This window comes from Atta colombica, unplaced genomic scaffold (genome assembly GCF_001594045.1).
Source record: "Atta colombica isolate Treedump-2 unplaced genomic scaffold, Acol1.0 scaffold235, whole genome shotgun sequence".
NCBI classification, from domain to species: Eukaryota; Metazoa; Arthropoda; class Insecta; order Hymenoptera; family Formicidae; genus Atta; species Atta colombica.
The window spans coordinates 105,593-128,416 of NW_017259333.1; the positions used below are offsets into that span (position 1 = coordinate 105,593).

A 22,824-nucleotide genomic window follows, 5' to 3' on the forward strand; every position below is an offset into this window, starting at 1 on the left:
AGCTTTGCCATTTTGTTCAATATCTTTGCTGTTTTGTTCAGCTCCTTCGCCACCACTAAAATCACCTTCCAATCCTTCTACTTCTTCTTCATCATCACCATCAACCTCTGCATTTTCAAGTTCTGCTCGTTCCATCTGTCGCGCTAATTCTGCCTCGTCCGTCGCAGTAACGACTTTTGGCTAATATTATAGAAAAAAAACAGAATAATTTCTTTATTATAATGTGCAAAATATTAGATCAACATTATTTATGCATGAAACTTACTGCCATTTGTACGTTGAATACACCTCCAAGTGACATTATTTTATTCTGTATGACTTCGATTGCATCACTTAATGCCTTTAAACCATCCTGTTTTTCTGGAGTAGATGTCGTCATGACTGAAGATCACCATATAAGATATAACGTCATGATTTTTAAAATATGATTGATTTGAAAAATAATATAGAACATATACCATATAATGGAGGAGCAATTAAGTTAATTTTTATAGGAAGTTCATCAGTGGAAAGAGCTAAGCCTGCTTTTAATGCAGTCTTAACAGCATCAATGCCTTCATAACCATAACAAGCCACTTCTACATCTGCTCTAATTTTAACCGCTTGCGAGGTAAGTTTTCGCTTGATATTATTTAGCAACACTTCCTTCGTATGTTCGTCCAAACCACATTCTGCTAAAATGGAGGGATCCCTTTGAGAAGAAAAGTATTTATATTCATAAATATATCTCCAGAGATACATTTAAATATATTTTTTTCAAATAAATAAAGAAGGGCTGAATAAATAAAGAAGAGTCGAAGCTAGATTTTGGTTCTAATTTAAAAAATAAATTTTAAATATATCTTCTCGTTATATATATTACTGCTAATTAGTATTGACATACACTTTATATAACTAGAAGATATATTTAAATTTTATATATAAATATTATTGGGCACCAAAAACTAGTCTCTATTATATTTGATCCTTCTTTAATTGATTTATAGCGATCTAATTTAACTTATTGCAGTTAGATTTTGCTTACAATACTGATTGTTTGAAAAAATCATAAGCAGATGCCTTCTGTTTCTTGTATTTTTCTTCAAAGTGCCAGGCTGTTTTCTGATAGAGTTCTTCAAGCTGGTCATCATTATCATAGTGCAATAGCTCTGCCACGTGTCTTAAAATTGAATTAACAGCTTTAGCCTTAGCATATCTCTCTGTGCATTTTTCCACATCCTCAGCAGATACACGACGCTTACTCAGATCGATGTAACCTAGAACCCATGATTAATACATTTCATTATAAATAATGAGAACTGTATATATATATATATAATAATAATTGAAACTTATGTAAATGATTTAATTTTCCACTAACTGCACTTGATTCTCATTTACTCGATAGAGTTTTTTTTGTTGATTTTTATTTGAATCAATAAAATATCTTTAGTTACCTTTCTCCTTATCTACACGAATAACAACAACTGGTTCAGTTTTGCCTACTCGGATAAGTTTGTTGATAGACCTAATACGTCTTCTAGAGAGCTCAGAGAGCAAGATCATGCCTTCAATATTGTTGTACTCCAATAAATGAACATATGCACCCATTTCAGCTATACTGCGTACATTTACCATCACCACGTCCTCCACTTCTGGATACTTTTCTTTGTAAAATCGACACGATAGTACCATGTTTTACTAAAAACATGCAAGATTGTACAATGCAACGACATTAAAAATAACATCCTGGTAGTAATATAAAAAATATAAGAAATATTTGAAAAATATATCATCGACAATTTTGTGAAATTTTTATCAAAACATTTAACTCTTTGTGGACGGAGCCACTTAGCGATAAAAAGGTTTGAGTGGCTATTTGCGAAAATGTGTTCACAAAAGGTTAAGCTGCATTTCAAAACGTCCCGTCTGTGGAAAATTTTCTTCAAAATATATAAGTAACATGCAATATTGTATTGAGTAAAATTTTTCTCAAAGGAGATATTTTTGAAATGTAGCATTATAAAATATAAATAAGAATATGTTAACTTGAAGGTTAGTGAATCCTGGAAAGAGGATAAAATACAGTCGATATAAATATTCTGATCGTTACCTAAATAATTAATATTTGCGCGAAGATAAAATCCTCCCTTTATCCTTACAAACTGGTTTAAAACCGCAAAAAGTTTCACTACGCGAAACTTGTCAATAATCCATGTGCAATCTCGTCTAAAAGTCTCTTTCATTAACGACAGCAACTCCGATTAACGCATAGGCATGCATAGGCATATAAGATAGATCCAGCATCCATATACTTTTCTACACAGAAGGCAATTTTTATTAAGCTTCGGTTAACTTGTGTGGCGAATTCAGCACACATGCACTGACTCCGTTCTAGTGCTACCCTGACATGGTGCGAGTACAGAACCACTTTAGTCCTATACTAAATTGCACTGTCAGTGCAATATTTCTTGAACTCGTTCAGTTCATTCAATTAGGCCCTGCGCACAATAGAGGAATTAGGAATAAAGAATAAACGATTCTAACTTATCAGAAATCGGATACATCGGAATATACGGTATTCTGATAGATTGAAATCGTTTATTCTTTATTCCTTATTTCTTCTTCGCAAGGCCTTAATCCGAATATAAATTCGGCACTACACTGGCTCAATTTTTATTTGCCGAATATGATAATCTAGAGTAGAATTTAATGAGGCATATTTGCCGCGTATCGTGTATCACGTAACCAATCAGTAATCAATAAAATCAGCGGATAGCTTTTGATTGGTTACGCGGTTACGTGATACACGATAAATACACTTCATGAGATTCTCAGTCTTAACGCACTGTGGATGCAAACCCATGCAATGGAATAGCGTAATGCGGAACGAGAGCAGAATCAATTATAAATTTCATAGTTTCATAGTTTTCATTACACGGCTTTGAATTCCTTCATCCCCATGGAGAGGAATTAACGTAAACGAAATAAACAGCAAATCTGTACATAATCTTTTAAATATTGTTTTATCATTCATTTTTTATCATCTAATACTTAAATACTAAATTAAATGCGTTTCTTATTGAAAATATTGATTAACAACGTTAAAATCTTATAAAATTAGTTTTAGTTGTGATTTAACTCTAACGAATGAGTTGTGATTGGTTGCGTAAAATCCGCTTACGTTATATGAATATTGGGAATTCACGTTTCAACGCAACAAATACGGAATATGTGTATTCCGTTCTAAACTACGGAAAGAAATATCGGAAAGAGAGATCATCTTTCTTTCAGTGATTTAATATTTCTCTGTTCGGAACAAAATTTTCTTTTTCTTTTTGAATTTCTTGTCTATGTGATATTAAGTTACATACAGCTAATCTAATATCACATACACCAGGTTATTGATTATATAAAGTTTCCCCTAAGAATGAATACACAAAAAGTGAATAAATTCACGTGAATGTAATAAATAAGCGATTAAGTATTGGGAATACAAATTAGTTCGTTTTTTCGTATTCAAAAATGCATTTATTTCAAAACAAAATGAACAGATCAATTAAAATATTGTCTAGCGCTGCCTACTACTTTTTCCCATCTCTCAGGCAATTTTCGAATTCCATCTCGAAAAAAATGACTCGTCTTTAGAGGCGATCCAATTTTGGAGTCAATTTTCGATTTCTGCGAAAGAAGTGAACCAGTGACTTGTTGCATTCGGAATAACCAGTAATCAGAAGGAGCAATGTCCGGAGAATACGGCGGATGCGGTAAAACATCCCATTTGAGCGTTTCCAAATATTTTTTTTACAACTTTAGCGACATGAGGCCGAACGAATAACTTTATCATGTCTTTGCTCGTATTCCGGCCATTTTTCTCGCAATGCACGGCTCAAACGAATCAATTGTAGCCGATACCGATCGCCCGTAATGGAATCGCCACCGGTTTCAGCAGTTCATAATAAACAAGATCCTTTTGATCCCACCAGATACAGAGCATGATTTTCGAATTATGAATGTTCGGCTGTGATGTTGATGTTGAGGTCGATGGCAACGATTGACCAGGCTTAGCGTAATATTTTTTCTTCTTGGGGTTGTCGTAGAATATCCACTTTTCATCTCCAGTCATAATCTGATGCAAAAAACCTTTTCACTGTTGTCTTTGAATCAGCTGTTCGCAAGTGAAAAATCGCTTTTCAACGTCTCTCGATTTCAGTTCATAAAACACCCAATTTCCTTGTTTTTGAATCATTCCTGGCTCTCAATCGTACAGAAACGGCTTATTGAGTTACTCCCCAATGATTCTGCAAGCTCCTCTTGCGTTTGACTCTGATCTTCTTCGAGTAATGCCTCTAATTCTTTGTCTTCAAATTTTTTTGGCTGTCCAGAGCGAGGTTTGTCTTCAACGCTGAAACCTCCATCCTTGAAACGTCGAAACCCTATTCCCCATTCCCTATGTGATTTATCAGTTGGAGCAGTATCACCATAAACTTCAACAAACATTCGATGGGCTTCAGCCGCACTTTTCTTCCAATTAAAGCAGAAAATCAAAACCTCCCGCAAATGCTGCTTGGTTAACACAAAATTCGACATTTCAAACATATAAAAAGATTTTTGTATAAAACTTAAAGCGATATAAACTGAATATTATTAGCAGATGTTTAATTTCTCTGAAACCGCCAAAATCAGCTGTCACTATGAACCATTCATAATAGTTGGAGCCATCTTTAGAAAAACGGACCGAACTAATTTGTTCACCCAATAATTTTTTACTGTTATAAAATATGAAATAGATCACGGGAAATTTTTCGGCAAGTAACGAAATACCTAAAATGTGAAATTCTAGTTATCTTTTTAGTAAATTGATATAAATTAATTTGTTTTTCGATCTTTTGGTCTGTTTTTTGTTCCTGCATTAGACTGCATTAGAATTCTCTTGCTTTCGACAAATATCAAATATATTTGAATATCTGTTTGAAATATACATTTGAAATGGATATTGCGTGGTTTCTTACCGTAAATGGTGCGAACAAAGAGGAAGAGTATGCAGTTGACAGACGAAAACTTCATATATTAAGGAAACGTTTGCATGATGTTAAATTAAATATAAAAGATAAAAATATGAAGTACATAAAAATAAAAATTAAAAAATGAAAATTATAATAAAAAATAGAAATTTATGAAACAAATTAAAAAATAACCTTTTTCCATTCAGATGAAGATTTCTCCGGCCCCAATCCGGAACAATTTAGGGTTTGTGCTATGTTCTCCTATACATTTTTTTACGAGTTTTAAATACATATTGTTTTTTTACTACATCAAGAATAATAAAATAACATGTTTTTACCAGTTCCATACGACTTTGAGAATTTCGCGACATCTTCCCTGCACAATATTCAAATTTTTTTGGATATGTTGGACATTATGTTTAACAGCATTTTCTTTTGTTTTTAAATTGTATTCACTGTTATTCTCGATTATATGATTATAAGAAACAACAAATAATGAGCACAATGTGATTTCCTATCAAAATATGTACGTACATACTTGTATGTACATCATCCGTGAACACTTGTTAAATTTTCGTAATTTAAAAGGAACGACGTAAATTTGTCTCATGATCTCACTTTTTCGTAACTTCCCCATCTGATTCCATTTTCTCATAATTTTCTTACATAATCACTAAGTCTGATTGTTTGAAAAAAATGAAACTTGAATGTGAGATTGGTAAATCGTCGAAAAGTGAAAAAATGAAAGTTTCGTGAAAATTTACATAATCCTCAGAATCACGCGGCAAACTCACGTGAGATGAAAGTGCGAAAAGTGAGTGATCTCACTCGAATTACAGAATCGACCTCATAGTCTATCCAATTTGCTCTAAAGCCAAAATACAAAGCCATCGACGCAAAAAAGTTCAATGTGTATAAGATTTCAGGAACTGAAAAATGTTGATACCCATCTAAGTGACGCTTATTAACACTTCATAAGTATTATATAAATCCTAAAATTTTACTTATTGAATTTTTTTACGTGGCTTAGCGTTTCGGTTCCGAAGCTCAAATTGGACAGAACTAACATAGATAGTCAGTAGACAATGTAATGACAATGTAATATACATAGTACGTGACATGCATATTAACACACAAATATGTGAGTATATTACGCAGCTGCGTGTACAAAAAGTATTCTACTAAAAGTTGTTGAGAAATACGGAACGCTTGTGATTGGTTCCGCTTTCGTTCCGCGTTACACTATTCCGCTGCATGGGACTACTCTGAGACAATGTGCGCAAGCCGAATTCTCTCTTAATCAGTCTAGTAACTTTGCAGGATTCCAACTGAAACTGATGTCGGAGAAAAAATGTGAATTGAAAAGTTAATATATTTATATTTATGCTTGATTTATACTTCAGTCTTAATCCTAAAATTTAGCTAAGGATTGCTAATTCTAATTGGTCCTAACTGAAATCTATATTCCATTGGCTGAATTTTAAAAGTTTAAGATTAAGACCGAAGCATAAATCAGATATTACATTCATAATTTCTCTCTTTACATTTTTCTTCTACTCTGTTTCAGTTGGAATTCTGCAAAGATTGGTTAAGTTAATCGGAGGCTTGGTAAGCGAGAGTAAATTCCCATTGTATTTTCTTTATTCTAAAGTCATTAGATAACAAAGTACCGTGAACTGCCATTTTGACTCCATGATACACAGTCATTCAAAACTTACGTGACTGTATTATATTATAAGAGAAAATAAAACTTTACAGATAAAAAATTATACTTCAAAGACAATTATACTTCACCCTTTCTAACAATTTTCTTTGCCAATTAATTGAAGTTAGAGTCCCTAGAACTACTAGAGTCTGACCATCCTTCCAACCTCTCTTGTGATTGGCGTGTCCACAATGGCAATACCAATCGAGAACGCACAATCATATCATCAATTGAGAGCAAATACACATTGCGGACACACATGCCATTTTTAGGCATGGCCAGACTCTGATATTTTAAGAACTGTAATTGAAGTCACGTTCTTCATGTCTATCGCCTGTTAGCACGCGAAATAAATGAAAGCTTCTTTCGCTGCGGTTTTTGCAATTCACAATACAGCAATCGAGCATTTCCGACATTTTCTAACTAGTTCTAAATTTATACAAAGTCACAAACGCATATAAAATTATAACAGAATCAAGTTACGATTGCACTTAATGTGTAGGAAGTTATATGAAATCTATCTGAATTATTCGACGCCATTTTAGCTCCAAATGCTAATTTAATAAATTTTCCCATTGTGATACTTTATCTAGCAACTTTACTTTTCCCTAGAGATCCTTTAATCAAAGACTAGCCATAAGAGATTTGAGATTGTTCGCGTCGTACGCTTCAACTTGCTCAATACGCTCCAATACGCGTCACCGGAACCAATATGGCGACTAGATGTTTGCATCGCATTAGAGCATTCTCTGTGGATCAATTAAGAGCACGCTCCATTTGCCTCACCTCAGAAGGTGATATGATTAAGGCATATTACACACGCATGTGTAATGGTTGAAAACGTACTGTTCGAAAAAAATATTTCAAATTCATTTTGTATAAAAACGCATTTAATAAATGCGTTTTTGATATAAATATAAAAATATAAATATAAAAATATAATATAACAATATAATATAATATTAATAAAATAAAATAAAATAAATAAATAAAATTAGAAAAATTAAAAAATAAAATAAAATAATATTAATACAATAAAATATAATATAATATAAAAATATAATATAACTTTTATATTTATAAATGCGCATTTATTTTGTATAAAAACGCTTTTAAAATAATCGAGGTAACACAAAATACTTGAAACGAAACAAGGCACATGTCCAACCTGTTTGTGTGATTCCACGGATTAGGTTAGGTGACATACTCACTTGTCCTAAATCCGTTCGTGTCATTGACATTGGAGCACATGATGCAACTGTTCTAACCGCCACCTTATCAGTGATCCATGTTCTCTGCGTTAATTTAGAGCATGCGACGCGAACGAACCTTAAGTATCGGCAATGTTGGCACATGCGCATAGAGGACGAAAGTTTCATGTAATCTTTCTCTCTTACACGCATCTTGGACACACATTTGAGCACAAAAGGTATAGGCAATGCTCCCTCCATCTATCACCCGTATTTATAGTCCTTCCTTATTTTAAATCTTGATGAATGAAATTGAAATGAAGCTTTCATGAAGGATTCCTCGATTCTTCAAGGGTTCCTTGTTTCATAAATAGATCTCAAATCTGTCTTCCTGAAGGAAGGAATATTTTTAGAGATTTTAGTAATTTATTGAGGACATGTTATAATATAAAGTGCATACCTAATATCGTGAATTACGAATAATAAAGGTTATAAAGGTATTGTTGATTAAATAAAGTTGTGATTACATGAAACATTTTGCAACAATAATGGACAAAAATATAACTAACAACGAATTTGATTGGACGCACTTAGTGCGCATTGATGCACATTAAAACCACCGTACACAAAATAATGTAAATATATGTTCATAAATAAACATAGAAATTTATTAAATTGTAAAATACTCAATACATTTATATATAATAGTATTGATGATTGGTTTCGCCATTTTACTTTAAAGCCAATGAAAGTTTTGACAAGATTGATGCGACTCTCTTATAAAGACTCTACCCGAACCGAGTTAATTTAGCTTATTCTTTTTCCTAAATCAAGAAGTGTTCCGAACCCGACGGAGTGGAACACTTTCCGGTTTAGTTACAGGGCTATCTAGGAAAAAGAATAAGCTAAACTAACTCGAATATACCCACAGTGTAAGTATTATTGGCATTTTAAAGATGAATGCGCAAAGAGAATGAAAGTTCCATGTATACCTCTGTCTTTCTTAAACGCATCTTCTTATGTATCTTTCTCTCTCACACGTATCTTGGACACAATTTTGAACCACAATACTCTCTCCATGTCTATAGTATATATGTCTGCTCTAAAGGTAAAGCCTTTTTCATTAATTTCTGATTAGATTAATCGAAGAGTAACTCGCAAAAATACCAACAAACAGTTTAATGTACCAGAACGACTCCTCTTTCTTCCTCTTCTGTGTTTAATTCTTATGATGGCAATCATGATGAATGAGTTAACCATCGATTATCATGGAATTGATGAAAGAGATTCTAAAAGTCATGCTTTACCCATTTCCACTAACGTAGATTAACTTTAATCTCGGTTCAACTACTCTTTGTCTTTTTCTAATCTTTAGAACTAGAAAAAGACGAAGAGTAAGGGTGCACTCCCATGGGATGTGGAACTGCAGAACATTCGTAATTGGTCGTGATTTCATTCCACCGATTCCGCCGATGCTTGCGTGTGTGCGTGTACATGTATATATACTTATAAAAATTAACCTTATTAAACTGGTTTAAAAGGAGAAAACTGTTTCCTACAAGCGCATGATTAATTAACATGCTGAGGCGTGCTCGGATTCCCACCTGGGTGTTTTCCGGTTGTTATGTCTTTGTTTAACATCCGAAAAATATAAGAATAGAGTAATACTGGGTAACACTCGGGTGGAAATCTGAATATACTCTGAAGATAATTAATTAAATCTCCAGATAAATACGAAAGTCAATATGATCAGAATACAAATGTATATATAGTATACAGAAAAGCGAAAATGTAAATCAAAATGGATCAAACACAAAATGAAATTGAAGCAATGTTCCTATATGTATGTGTGATTTCCGATCAGAAATTCAATTTCATATTCCCATTGAACGGAACTTGAAGATGAGCGAGCCAATGACTAATATTATTCTAGTAGATCTAATGATAGTGATCTACGGGAAAACTTTTGCGATTGGTCAGAGCTAATTGCGCATTCCGCAAATTCAGCTCTATGGGACATAGGAAAACACATTTTAGTGGAACGGAATTGGCGGAATAAAGCCACGACCAATCACAAACGTTCCGCAGTTCCGCATATTCGCAGTTCCGTATGGGAGCGCACTCTAAGTTTAACCGAGATTAAAGTTAATCTACATTGAGGGACATTAACCAATCTAGTAATTTTACAGGATTCTAACTAAGGCCGTGTTCTGATATGCACTGCCAGTACTGCAAATCTGTAGGTTACGTTACAACGAGCCGTCCGATCAAAGCTCTTGTGTGTTAGGACTACACACAAACTTGCATAACCTCATAATGCATGAAGAAAATTATCCAATCACATTTCTGTCATAAAGACAAACATAAAATATGATTGGATGATTTTCTTTATGCGGTTATGTAAGTTTATGTGGAATGGCTTTAAGTTCAATATTATATCCCAGAGCTCTGATTGAACAGCTTATTATCACAAATGTAACGTTAATTATTGTAATAAAAAATATATTAATTGTTAAAGCACTCTTTCAAGCACCAATCACAATAAGTATATTTTAATTGTTTCTATGCCTTCTATCAAATGACACAGTGCGCTACAGTCATGTCATCTTTGTTTGTTTAACACTGACAAATAACAAGGATAAAATGATCCATTGTATCACACCGTATCATTTGTGTCGCTTGTTGGAAGGCACACTCTAATATAAATCTACACATACACACACACACACACACATATGTATATATGTATTAATTGTTAAAATATTTCCAATATTTTGCATATATACTATAATAAATACTTTATCATGCTGGATTCATATGCTATCGGCAGATTGAGATTATTCCGTTCCGTTTCCGTCAAAATTTTTCTCATCATGTGAAATCCAGCTACGAAAAAACGTAACGGAATTGTTCTGATTGGTTGACCTTACCATTTATCTTTTCCGTTCTTTTTTCGTTGTTTCTCACTCCATGTGACTGCACCCTTAGGTTTCGAGATACACAATTAATACAATCGATCCCTAGGAAGACAAGCATCGTGTGTCATAGATTTTTTAGTCTATGGATCTGTCTCTCGTAAGGTATCCTTCGCTTAACCTAACCTAACCTAACCGTCTCTAACATTTCGAACTTTAACGCTTAATAACTTGTTTTGTTAGGTCAATCGCTCCCTTCTTCTTTCGGATTCTTTCGTTCTGAGTAAAGGCACGTTGAATAAATGCATTTTTATTAAGAGGTGAGAAGAGTATTCTATAAATAAATATTCAAATTTTATATCGCAGAATGATCGTATATTCGTTATAAATGTTTTAATACAAATTTCTTTCCAATTTTATTTAAAGATTTTGAAAGGTATTTGCATAAATATTACTTGCACGTGCAAAAATAGCATATAAGGTAAAAGTATATCATAATAGATATACTTTTAATAATGTAACATGATGATTCTCGCAATGATTCAAAGGCTTGTGATATCGAACTGCAGAGGTAAAATTGACATTGATACATACCGAAGAATTATACCGAGTTTGAATATTTTGCGAGAAAAGACAGCAGTGATAAAAGCAGAATTTTCTATATATGTGTGCATAGCTCACAAGAAACATTTTTACAATTCTACAATCTACTTGGATAAAGTTAAAGAAAATGGAATTGGCATCATAAATAATATATCTACGTTTCAAATAAAAAAAAGACCATCTAGAAGAAATAGAGCTATAATAAATGACGACAAGATTCCAAAGCTTAATGTAAGTTTATTGTGTAAAGAATTAGAATATTGCTTTAATTTTACAACTATAATGAAAAAAATAAGATCACCTCTATACTTAAAAAATGGCATAAAACACAATTAAAAAAAAACATGATTTTTTAGTTGTATATATGAGTTAAATAAACATCATTCTGTTAATTATCAAAAATGAACTTACTAACTTAGTAAACCTAAGTGGACTAATTTAATTCATAAAGAGACAAAAATTAAAATTGTGGCAAAAAAAAAGATGGTTTTAAAGGATTATTAAAAAAAAGTATTAAAATCAGATTAGAATAATATCTTTCTGTCAATATTATTTGATAAGGCAATAATTTTCTATCAAGTTGAAAAATAGATTTTCTCTTTTGTGAAACTTAATTTTTTCAGTTGTGTCATTTTTAAAATAAAGGAGTAATATGTATAAAAGAAATTTCTATTAGGCATGGACTGTGAAAGCATTAGCCACTGCCGAGGAATACAATTTGGAAACTTTAGCTTATGGATTATTGAATCAACAGTTATATATTCCTAGTAAAATCTCTACATCAACTAGTCGTAAGTATCTTTACTACTTTTAATTGAATTTTTTATTTTACTTTTTTAATTGAATTTTCTGAATATTTTACATTTTTATGAAATATAAATGATGCAAGCAATTGAGAGATTTCATGAGATGTTGTAATTACTCAAAGTGAACGTGGATTTTTGCACATCATGAATGTATACTGTATTATCCATGGTTTAATCCACTTATTAGTCATTTGTGATGAGTATCGGCATATTTATATTATTATTGGTTATGCTTATGCATTTAAAGAGCAGGCAATTAAAGAGTTAATCCACCCTGAAATTTTCAAAAAAATCGAAATTTTTTGCTTAAATCGATAGTTTAGAGGCTTAAGAATATTTTTATATATTTTTTATATATTTTTTATCCAAAAGTGAAATTCTCAATATTAACGAAGATACAATTGATTATGTCAAGCGATGCATAACAATCGATCGCTGTTAAACTATTCTGTCATTATTTAACGTTATAGTAACATTTGTATTGTAAATGACGCACACAATTTTAATATAGCTTATACCGGTATTTCGGTTAAAAATCAGTGCGTCCACTTAAAATATAAAGAGATTGTTATTGAAACTAAACTCGCGTTTTTCTTAGAATAGTTTCATTTCAAAAATAGTAAACACCGGAACTACCACAAAATTAATCCAAATGCTTTGAAATTTGATTCGCAGTTATTCAATTATTTAAAGAAATATCTAATTTTTGCGATAACTCATATATTTTTTTTTGTTATCCACATTTTTTGTCCACATTTTTCAATATTTTTAAATTCTGCTAGGTATTTCTCTAACAAATTTAATGCAGATTAAATATAATTTTTTAATTTTTGACTACAGCATTTGGACCTTTTCTGCTGTTTTCCGCGGAGGCCTTCACATGCAGAAGGTCTTCAAAAATATGCGCCGCCATTTTGTTTTTTAGAATTATAATTTTTACATTTTGTACATCAAAATACAAATAACAAATAGATGATCATTAAAAACTATACACCATACAAAAATTTTTTTATCGTATATAATTTTTTAACGATCACCTTTCAAAGTAAGGTATAATTTTGAGGGTGGACTAATCTCTTAGACAATAAACTTCGATGTTATGAGTATCGACTTAACATCTCTTAATTAGAATCAGTATTATTATGATTGCGTGTTTATATAATATTATAATAAAGAAGTTTCGTATAAAATTCTACTTTAAAAATAATTGACATATCTGTCAACCATCATTTTGTTAAGGTACTTTTTAATAATTCTGTATTCAAAATATAGATTTCGTAAGATCTTAGATTTCGTAAAAACTCGATTACTACGATTATTAAAGAACTCGATTTAATAAATCGAGTACTTGGAAGAGGCTGCGCGAATGATAACATCAAGGAACTAAAGCTTTCTGTCGTTTCTAAATCGGAATTAATATGTTATGATTTTAATAATAATATATCTGTAAATCAAATTACGTATAGTGGATAAAATCAATGTGCCATGTCATATGTAACGATTAAGGTTATACATGGTCTTTAGAAACGTTTTACAAACTTCGAATGCGTTATTGTACAAACTTGTTACTTGTAATACAGATTATTTTACTAATACATTTCTCTATAAGAGAGAATTATAATAATTACAACTAATATTTACACTTAACTCCACTTGAAGTGTTATAATATATAGCTGTCAATGGAGATCATGCATATGATCTCCACAATGACAGCTTCTCATTTTAGTAAGCGAAAGAATCACCATGGAACCAATCACGGGATCGATTCTATATCTTGAAACGAGGTGAAAATTACACAAGTGAGCGAATTTAGAATACTAGAATACTAATAATTTCAAGTAAATTTGCTCATTTTTGTAATTTTCATCTTGTTTGAAGATACAGAATCGATCCCCAGTATCGCGGAAAAGCGACAACAATAGACAATAAACTTCGATATTATGAGTATCGACTTAACATCTCTTTTTTTTTGAGAGAGAAAGGAATCTCGCTTTGCATGTTAAATTGAAAACAGAGAAGGGTCTTTTTCAATTTTTCATATCTACGATAGATTTCCTGATCTGAACGGTTATCAACTGTAACGATTAGTATTTCGGTTCATGCAGGCATTCGGGGCAGAGCGATACTTTTTTCTATCATATTCGTTTATTTTACGAAAAGAATACGTCGATTGGAATATTTTTTATCTATTTTTGTATACACTAAACAATTACCATCAATTTTACAAAATCATATAATAGACTAAGCATAATCGAATATAATGATTATCATAATTTTTATTACTAATATCTCAAATCTGTGATTGTAAAGAATGCTTTATTTTTTTGCAAATCATAATAGACATTAAGTTTATGTATAATGTAGGTCCAATTAGCTGGCAAGCCTGGTATAATATAACAAGTTCTGTATCTGTATACTGTATTTTATAAAGAAATATCAAAAATGAATTCCGATTTTTAACTAGAAATACAAAAAAATAATAGTATGCTTCTAATACTTAGAAATTAGAAGCTCACAGTTCAGTTTGAAAGAATGAAGGAAGACAAACAAGCAACAATGAAATTGCCTATTCCACTGGATTTGCCAAAAGAAGAATTAGAAGAATTAATAGATAAAGCAAAGGATTGGGCGCTTATACATGGAATATGTTTGAGATCGAAAAAAGTTTTTGATAGAGATATCTTGCAATTCGCACCGTTTACGCTTTTTCCATCACCATTTCCCCGAGAGGAGTTCTATAATGCCTGTGATATTCAGATCATTTTGAATATACTCATACATAGAGTAGCTCATGATTATGATTTTTTACAAGATACTTTGCGTGAGACTATAAAAGTGGATGATTTTACTAAAAATTTATTTAATATCTATAAGATTATTCACAAGGAAGGTGTTGCTCAGAAAATATCTCTTGGCATATTACGCTCAGACCTAATGTTAGACACAAGTTGTCCCAAGAAAGATATTCAAATGCTCAAGTCTCACTGTTGCTGGAAGCAAGTTGAGATAAATACAATTGCTTCTGGATTTGGTTGGTTAGGACCTGCATCTATGCAGCTACACAAGTTTGTCTTGCAGGAACTTGGCTATGCGGCTGAGCTAAAAAATCTTCCTGAAAATAATGCTCTACAAGCACTTTGTTCTAGTTTTATAGAAGCATGGAATTTATATGGCGATCCACAGTATGTTTGTAATTTCTATAAATATCTATTTTTAATCTTATAATTTATTGTTTATTTAATTTTAAATCCAATGATTGTTACATTATTTTATGTTATCTGTATCGTTTGAATATTATTTCGATTTTCTCATATTTAAAAGCATATAATTGTTTGCAGAGCAGTTATTTTGTTTGTTATTGAAGACACTACATATAATATTTGCGATCAGCGCTTTCATGAATATGAAATTCGTAAGCAGAATTCAGATATAAAAGTAATTCGCAGAAATTTAACGCAATTAGTGACTACTGCGAGACTGGGTCCCAATAAGGAGCTAATAGTAAGTAGTTATGTCGTAGCAGTAGTTTACTACAGGTGCGGTTATGAGCCTGATCAGTATCACACTCAAAAAGAATGGGATGTAAGGTTGCTGATCGAGAGATCATTAGCGATCAAATGTCCGAGCATTCAATATCATTTAGCTGGTACAAAGAAAATTCAACAAACTCTTGCAAAGCCCGGTATGGTTGCACGTTTCTTAAAAGATGAAAAAACTGCAGCAAAAGTCAAAGAAGTATTTACTGGTAAGTAATTGTTTTCTAATTTATTGAAATAAATTACAAAAGATTATTACTGATATTAATATTAGAGCATTGCAACATGTGATATTCTTATTTATCTACGTGCCTGTAAAGTTAAATTGTATGAACAAAAATATATGATTTTTTTGTTTCAGGTCTTTATCCACTGGATTTTGATGAATTTGGAAATGCTGCTGTAGATATGGGTATTTCAAACCCTTGTAATTTCGTGTTAAAGCCGCAGAGAGAAGGCGGTTGTAATAACTTGTACGGGATAGATATCAAAAATTTTCTAGAATCTGTAAAATCTAAACAAAATCGAGTAGCTTGGATTCTTATGGATCGAATTTATCCACCAGTGCACAGAAATTATGTTGTGAAATGTGGAAATGGAAATATGAATTTAGAGATGAAAGAATTAGTCTCAGAGTTAGGTATATTCGGTATTATCATTGGAGATAATAAGAATATTATAATAAATAAACAGGCTGGTCATATGTTAAGAACAAAATTATCCACTGATAATGAAGGCGGTGTGGCTACTGGTTTAGGTGCTTGTGATAGCCCATTTTTAATTGATTGATATGTGAAATCAATTCTATCGCGTAGCAACCATGCTTACTATGCAGTTATATCTTATAATTATATCATTTCTTTCTCGAAATAATATTTTTAATATTTTTACCCATAAATTTGATATTTTTATGAATTAAGATTTTGTATGTACATTTGTAAATATACATACACACATATTCATATACAAATAAATGTACAAATATATTGAAATAAAATGCATTTACTTATACAGCAATTAAAACTTTTGTTTCATTAAAATAAATGAGATCCTTCCTACTGCTTCTAAATTATAAAATTTAAAATTAAATTTGTTCTGTATTTTGAACTGTTTTTTTTTTTTTTGCAGCTTTACCTGATGTTATACATGCGGTGGCCAAATATGAAGTGGGACATGAACCACGAGAGATCTTTTTTTTCCGAGAAGGTAGCATTGTTATGTGGAATATTTCTGATCTCGAATGTGGCAACGTATTACAATTTTTGAGACGTTACGAGCAAAATCGTTACACAGAAGAATTGATTCAAACTGAAAGCGAGTTAATGAATTATACTTATGCGGATTCCGGGTATCTCTATTTTTTGTTACTAAATACTTTTTATTCATGGATTCCACGTATAAAATAAACTGTGAAAAACTTGGACAAATGTGAGTGCTTAAAAAAATTCAGTAATTCTCGGAATCTAACAGGAAAAAGAGTCACTTGAAGGATGGCGATATTATGCTCGCACAGGAAGCAGGAAATTTGGATAAATACACGTTTTCCAATGCCATGGCACAATCTGTCAAGTTAGGTATATGGGAGGCATCGTTAAATCGTTATGTCGATTCAATTGAATTTGTTACGGAAGATCTAAAAATTGGTAAGAAGATTCAGATGACGCAGCACGAGGTGTTGAGAAAACAGGGTGAATTGTTCGCTCTCAGACACCGTATCAATTTAACGTCGGATCTGTTGGATACACCTGATTTCTACTGGGAACGAGACGATTTGGAACGTTTGTATCAACAAATCTGCGGATATTTTAGCATCGCGAAACGTACGAAAGTAAGTGTTTGATACACATTTTGTTGACTTCTATATATTTCTAGCTTTTTAAAATATTTATTGATTATGTAGGTGATGAACGAGAGATTAAATCATTGTTTGGAACTAGTGAGCATTTTGTCGTTGCACTTGAGCGATCGTCATCACGTACGTTTGGAATGGATGATTATTATACTTATTATGGTAGAAGTCGCTTTCGAAGTTTTGCATTACATCGATCGGTACCTTGTAAAATAGTGACTTAATAATAATAAATAATATCGTATACAAAAGGATAATCTATGTATATTATGTATATATTTCTTAAATGTACATTACTGATATAAGACAGGGATGTCCGTTGAGTCCCTTGTTGTTTAATATACTGACGGCAGATCTGGAGGAAGAGATGGGAAAAGTTAAATGGAGGGGGGGTGGGGAATGAAGCTAGAAGACAAGAAGGTACATGGTTTGGCTTATGCAGATGATATGATTTTACTGGCGGAGGATGAAGGGAACATGAGAAATATGATAAAGAGGTAAAGAGATATGATTAGAAGAGTATATTGAAAGGAATTGGAGCTAAATAGGGAAAAAAACGAGATAAAATAATCATTCAGAAAGGAAAAGGTAGAAGCAACAAGGTGAAGATGATATAGAAGAGGTAAAGAAATTCAAATGGAATATATGTTGCAAAGGAATGGGGAGCAGGAAGAGGAGCACGTAAAGGAAAGGCGTAACGAAAACGGCGGTAGTGATGGGACAAGTATGGAGGATTGAGAAAAGGAGATTCAGCAATGATTGAAAGAGAAGGATATAGTTATTTGATGCATTGGTATGGGCTATGGTGAGGATGGAAAAGAAAGACTGGGACTGAAAAGAAAGAGAGGAGAAGTTGCAGGATAGATATTTAAGGTGGAGGTAGGAGTGGAGGCAAAGACACCAAGTTACATGATAAGGGAATGCAAAGGGAAAAGCTAAGAGGAAAAGAAGGAAAAAAGTCTTGAACATTTGAGGAGATATTGAAGGGAGAGGGGATAGTTTTTTGGCACAGTTATGTTTGGAAGAGATAAAAGATAATGTAAGGAATGGGAAAAAATTAGAAGGTTGGGAGAAAGGAAAGGAACAATATTTCGGGACAAGGGGCTGGAATTGGAAAGCTGGCGAAGCCTAGAGAAAGAAGGATTTAGATTCGAAGAACCTGGAAAAAAGGGATAGGGAAATGCAGAAGAAGAAAAGATAGAAAAAAATAAGGAAAGCGAAGTATAATAGATGATATAGGTGGATAAAGAGAAAGGGGATTTCCGACATATTTAAGGAAAGGATAAGGAAAGAGGAGTTGTAGGAAGATAGCTAGCTTTAGATTAGGGAATGAGATGAAGGAAGAGAGAGATATTGGAAAGGAGAAAAGGAAAAGAAGTAGACTATGTGGGAGTGGGATGGAAACATGGGAGCATATATGGGAAGAATGTAGGAGTTGGAGCGTAGAGTATGAAGGGAGGCTGGCAGGAGATTATAGGTAGATAGGTATTTTGGGGGAAGAGAGAGGTGAGAGATGGAGGAGAGAAGGAGTTAAGGAATGAGAGGAGGGAGGGTGAAGGATGGAGGGGGAGAGAGAGAAAGAGAAGAAAGCTCTGCGGAGAGGATTGATGAATTGTAGTTTTTGAGAATGGAAGAGGTATAACGGAAGCGGAGGTCGGCGCAGGGAGAAAGACAGATACGTTAAAGTAGATTAAGGATAAGTTAGTGTAAGATAGGTTAGGATAAGAGTGCGTATAGATAATAATATAAGTGTGTTGTATATATTTGTAATCTCAAGGAGATACAATAAAGATTTTACTAACATTACTGATATATTTTAATATAAAAATCGTCTCTTTAAGTTTTACAATTCGTATTCTAATCATCAACTAATTACCTTTTGAGCAATACGAATGTTTTATGATGTTGTGATATGAATGTTTTATTGATTTTTCTTAAGGAGATGCTAAGGCCGCCTGTTTTACCATCATTTCCACTTCAGTGAAAAATCTCCGAATTGGATTTATGGATTGCAAAAGTGTTAGTACATAAATTAAAGTACGCACAAAGGACCTCAACTGCATTAGATTTCATGAGAAAATTGAAAAAAAATTAAGAAATTCATTTACTTTTGGCTCGTACAGCTGCCACCTCAGATATACCAATTTGCTTGATATAAGAGTTTTAGAGTCCATATCTTCTTCTATTTTCCTTGTATGAATTTCCGTCCCTGTCGGGTCATAGTATCATGAGTTGATCTTGCAATCATCTAACTTAAAACCTCTTCCAAGATAGAGATTCGGCTTATGCTTCAAAAGAAATCAGATTAATTCATAATTCTAATTCAGAGTCATCTAGTTCGAACGAATAAATAAAATATATAGACTCCAGCCAGTCGTATTTATCCTTTTTAAAGGCGAAAGATGGTAAATATCTATATAGGCAAAAGACCGTATATATAGATATATAAAACATTAATTTTACAAAAGGAATCATGGCCTAAGATATAAAAAATTAATTGGTTTAATATTAGTTTGAGCAACTATATAATCGATTGAAAAAGAAGGGAAATTTCAATAGAAGCAAGAGATTATATCAATTCCAATCTGATCTCGGGATTAATGTTAGGACAAACTCAAAAAGTATGGTTCAGATCTTGGATATCCACAATATAAACTGGGTCATTTTTACAGCTTATCTTAAAAAAGCATTCGTAAAAGTATAGCTCGTTATTAATCTCACCGCTAAAGTAAAGTCTTCTGTCAATTTTCCTTTTGCTGAAAAGTCTTAAATCAATATTAGGAATCAATTCCTAATAAAATATCTACCTTTATTAGAATTAGGATTTATTAAAAAAAGATTTATCTAATTCATCAAGAATTTCAGTTAAAGATAATTGTCGGTTAAAGATAATTGTCTGAAATCAATGTCAAATCAGAGGTTGCCGCTGATTTGGCCAATTGTATGCTTCCTCATTGTTTCTAATATCTACATGAACAGGGCACTATGAAAAACAAATATTTATATTTTGTTTTTTATATTGGGAACTATAAATTTTATTTTGGATATCATATATTATAATAGACATAATCTAAATTTCTTGGGGTAACCGGATTGTATAACCCTTAAACAACTGAGAGAAGAATCTGTTCAAATTTCGCAAATTTAATTTCGTTTACTAAGATGTAATCAATGGCCTTCAAAATTGCCCAAGCTTCTGCTTCAAAGGAACTGGACAAGTGACTTATATCTTATATTAATGTCAACTTATATCTTATAGTTAAATTTTGGGATCCAAACTGGGAGCCTACGAGACTGTTATTATTTAGAGTTTTTAGATTCATTGGTATAAATATTTAGTTCTTGATCCGAGTTGGCTCTAAAAGCCGTTAGCTTCGAGGAAGTCCTACTTGGATTACCACACTCTTTAGTTAATATACCGGAATCAAAATCAATTGAAATCATAGAGGCACCCTGATGCAGCGAGTAGGCGAAAGTTGGATGGTATAAAGAGGATATAAAGTGTTTTAAAGGTTTTAATTTATTCAATTTATCAATATAAAGGGGATCTTTTTGCAACTTTACCTGATGAAAACAATGTTGATATGTTAATTAATTTATTAATGATCTTATGATACTTTAACTGAATACACTTGAGTAAGAAACCCTCAGATAATTTATTAATCATATAAATAGGATTTTTGTCTCGAAAATTTCCAATGAACTCTGTTGGACTCTCAGGAGATCCAGGACCATTTTATAAGCAGTACACAATAAATTGCTAATGATGTCATGATGAGTTGACTGCATTAATGAACCAAAAAGTCTCCCCCCCCCCATTCAAATTGGGCAATAAAGTTGCGTTAATAAATTTTAATAACATAGAGAAACTGATGTCCCACGAAGGTATTGATATCTATTTCAGAATATTCATTAATTATGCAGATTTATTCTTTAAAAACATGATATGATTTTTCCATCTTAAACTTGGGTTTAAGTCCATAACAAGTCAAATAACAAATAGATTTGCTAAAGAGAATCTGAGTATTAAAGAGTGTAATTGATTCCGGAATCTGAAATTTGCTGGTTCGATGGAAAATCGTATATTGGATTTTATGTATTTCTTTGTGATAGGTTAATCGAATCCAATCAACTGTGAAGATCATAAAAAGCTTCTGCCAGATAGTTGTTTACTAACACAGGATTATTATCCTTGAATAAAATCGTCAGTAAATTGAATAGTATTGCAATAATGTGGAATTTTGAAAATTATTTTCCTAATATAAATATTAAAAAGTAAAGAGCCCTCAGAACAGAGCCCTGTGGGAGTCCCCTTTACTCTAATAGCAAGTAAGATATTGTTATTGTAGAATCTTATTAATCTATACGACAAAAAAAATTAAAAATAAGATTTATAAGTTACACATATTCGTATTATTCAACTCATTGTAGAGTAGATCCAACATTGTCATATGCCCCCTTTATATTCAAGATATATATAAAGCCTCCAGGAGTTGCCCTGCATAAAAATCTTGTAGGCTTCCAAATTAATATAGGCCAAACAATGGTCACAAAAACATCCCTTTCTGAAACCGAATTGAGACTCCGGTAGAATATTATCTAGTTTGATATACCTTTCAAAATGGCGCATAATTAATTTTTCAAAAATTTTAGCGATACACGAAGAAATAGAGATAGGTCGGAAACCGACAATTGCAAACACAATTATATAAATCAAATATCGATTTATCATTTCCAGCCTTGAAAAGTGGACATTGCTATGTAGTTTACATCTATTTTATTAGAGGGCAATAATGCGCGGCATTTTGCGGTTACAGGTTTTGGCCATCATGTCCTCTCTTAGATTTTTCTCTAGTTTCTCTCTGGTTTCTCGCAGATTACGCCTCATGTGATGACAACCTCAAATGTAAGAAGAATAGATTATGAATATCAATCTGTTTCGCGTCGTGAAGTTAATACTCTTTTCTTGCACAAGTTAAGACTGTCTTAAGTACAGTCTTAAGATGTCATAAATCAATCCGAGGACTGTATTAATATTTTAAGACATTAAGACAATTTTGAAATAAAAAGAATGGACTGTGAATATTGTTCCATGTTTAGTGTTTCACAGTTGATATAGCTTTCTCCTTATAAACAATTCATAGATAGAGGACAGAGATTTAGAAAGAGACACTGTCCAACTGCACACACTAGAATCTCTCTCTCTCTCTCTCTCTCTATATATATATATATAT

General features: G+C 32.2%; 3 protein-coding genes across 3 annotated transcripts in view; 2 read left to right on the top strand and 1 right to left on the bottom strand.

Annotated features, from left to right (window-relative positions):
* Nucleotides 1-2,404, bottom strand: part of LOC108688533 (eukaryotic translation initiation factor 2 subunit 1) — a 4,129-nt gene extending 1,725 nt beyond the window's left edge. The window contains exons 1-6 of the mRNA XM_018194836.1: nt 2,093-2,404; nt 1,437-1,680; nt 1,025-1,256; nt 459-691; nt 266-381; nt 4-180 (exon numbers count right to left, since the gene is read on the bottom strand). Of these exons, the coding sequence (XP_018050325.1) occupies nt 4-180; nt 266-381; nt 459-691; nt 1,025-1,256; nt 1,437-1,674 (996 nt within the window). The 5' untranslated portion in view covers nt 1,675-1,680; nt 2,093-2,404. The remainder of the gene's footprint in view (nt 1-3; nt 181-265; nt 382-458; nt 692-1,024; nt 1,257-1,436; nt 1,681-2,092) is intronic.
* A 9,728-nt stretch (nt 2,405-12,132) lies between these two features.
* Nucleotides 12,133-16,624, top strand: LOC108688547 (glutathione synthetase-like). The gene is made up of 4 exons (XM_018194849.1): nt 12,133-12,189; nt 14,707-15,387; nt 15,544-15,950; nt 16,103-16,624. The coding sequence occupies exons 2-4, from the start codon at nt 14,738-14,740 to the stop codon at nt 16,528-16,530; spliced, it is 1,485 nt and encodes a 494-aa protein (XP_018050338.1). The 5' UTR covers nt 12,133-12,189; nt 14,707-14,737; the 3' UTR covers nt 16,531-16,624.
* A 334-nt stretch (nt 16,625-16,958) lies between these two features.
* On the top strand, nt 16,959-17,806 carry LOC108688534 (required for meiotic nuclear division protein 1 homolog). Its single transcript, XM_018194837.1, has 3 exons — nt 16,959-17,089; nt 17,212-17,569; nt 17,642-17,806. Exons 1-3 carry the CDS (start codon nt 16,959-16,961, stop codon nt 17,804-17,806), a joined length of 654 nt encoding a protein of 217 aa, XP_018050326.1.
* The last annotated feature ends 5,018 nt before the right edge of the window (nt 17,807-22,824 follow it).

Bases quoted from the DNA above. Each gene is read 5' to 3' on its own strand.
- LOC108688547 (XM_018194849.1), top strand. From the start codon at position 14,738: ATGAAGGAAGACAAACAAGCAACAATGAAATTGCCTATTCCACTGGAT. The intron at 15,388-15,543 runs GTATGTTTGTAA...AATTGTTTGCAG, and splicing joins AATTTATATGGCGATCCACA to AGCAGTTATTTTGTTTGTTA. The intron at 15,951-16,102 runs GTAAGTAATTGT...TTTTTGTTTCAG, and splicing joins AGTCAAAGAAGTATTTACTG to GTCTTTATCCACTGGATTTT.
- LOC108688534 (XM_018194837.1), top strand. From the start codon at position 16,959: ATGTGGAATATTTCTGATCTCGAATGTGGCAACGTATTACAATTTTTG. The intron at 17,090-17,211 runs GTATCTCTATTT...GGAATCTAACAG, and splicing joins TATACTTATGCGGATTCCGG to GAAAAAGAGTCACTTGAAGG. The intron at 17,570-17,641 runs GTAAGTGTTTGA...TTGATTATGTAG, and splicing joins GCATCGCGAAACGTACGAAA to GTGATGAACGAGAGATTAAA.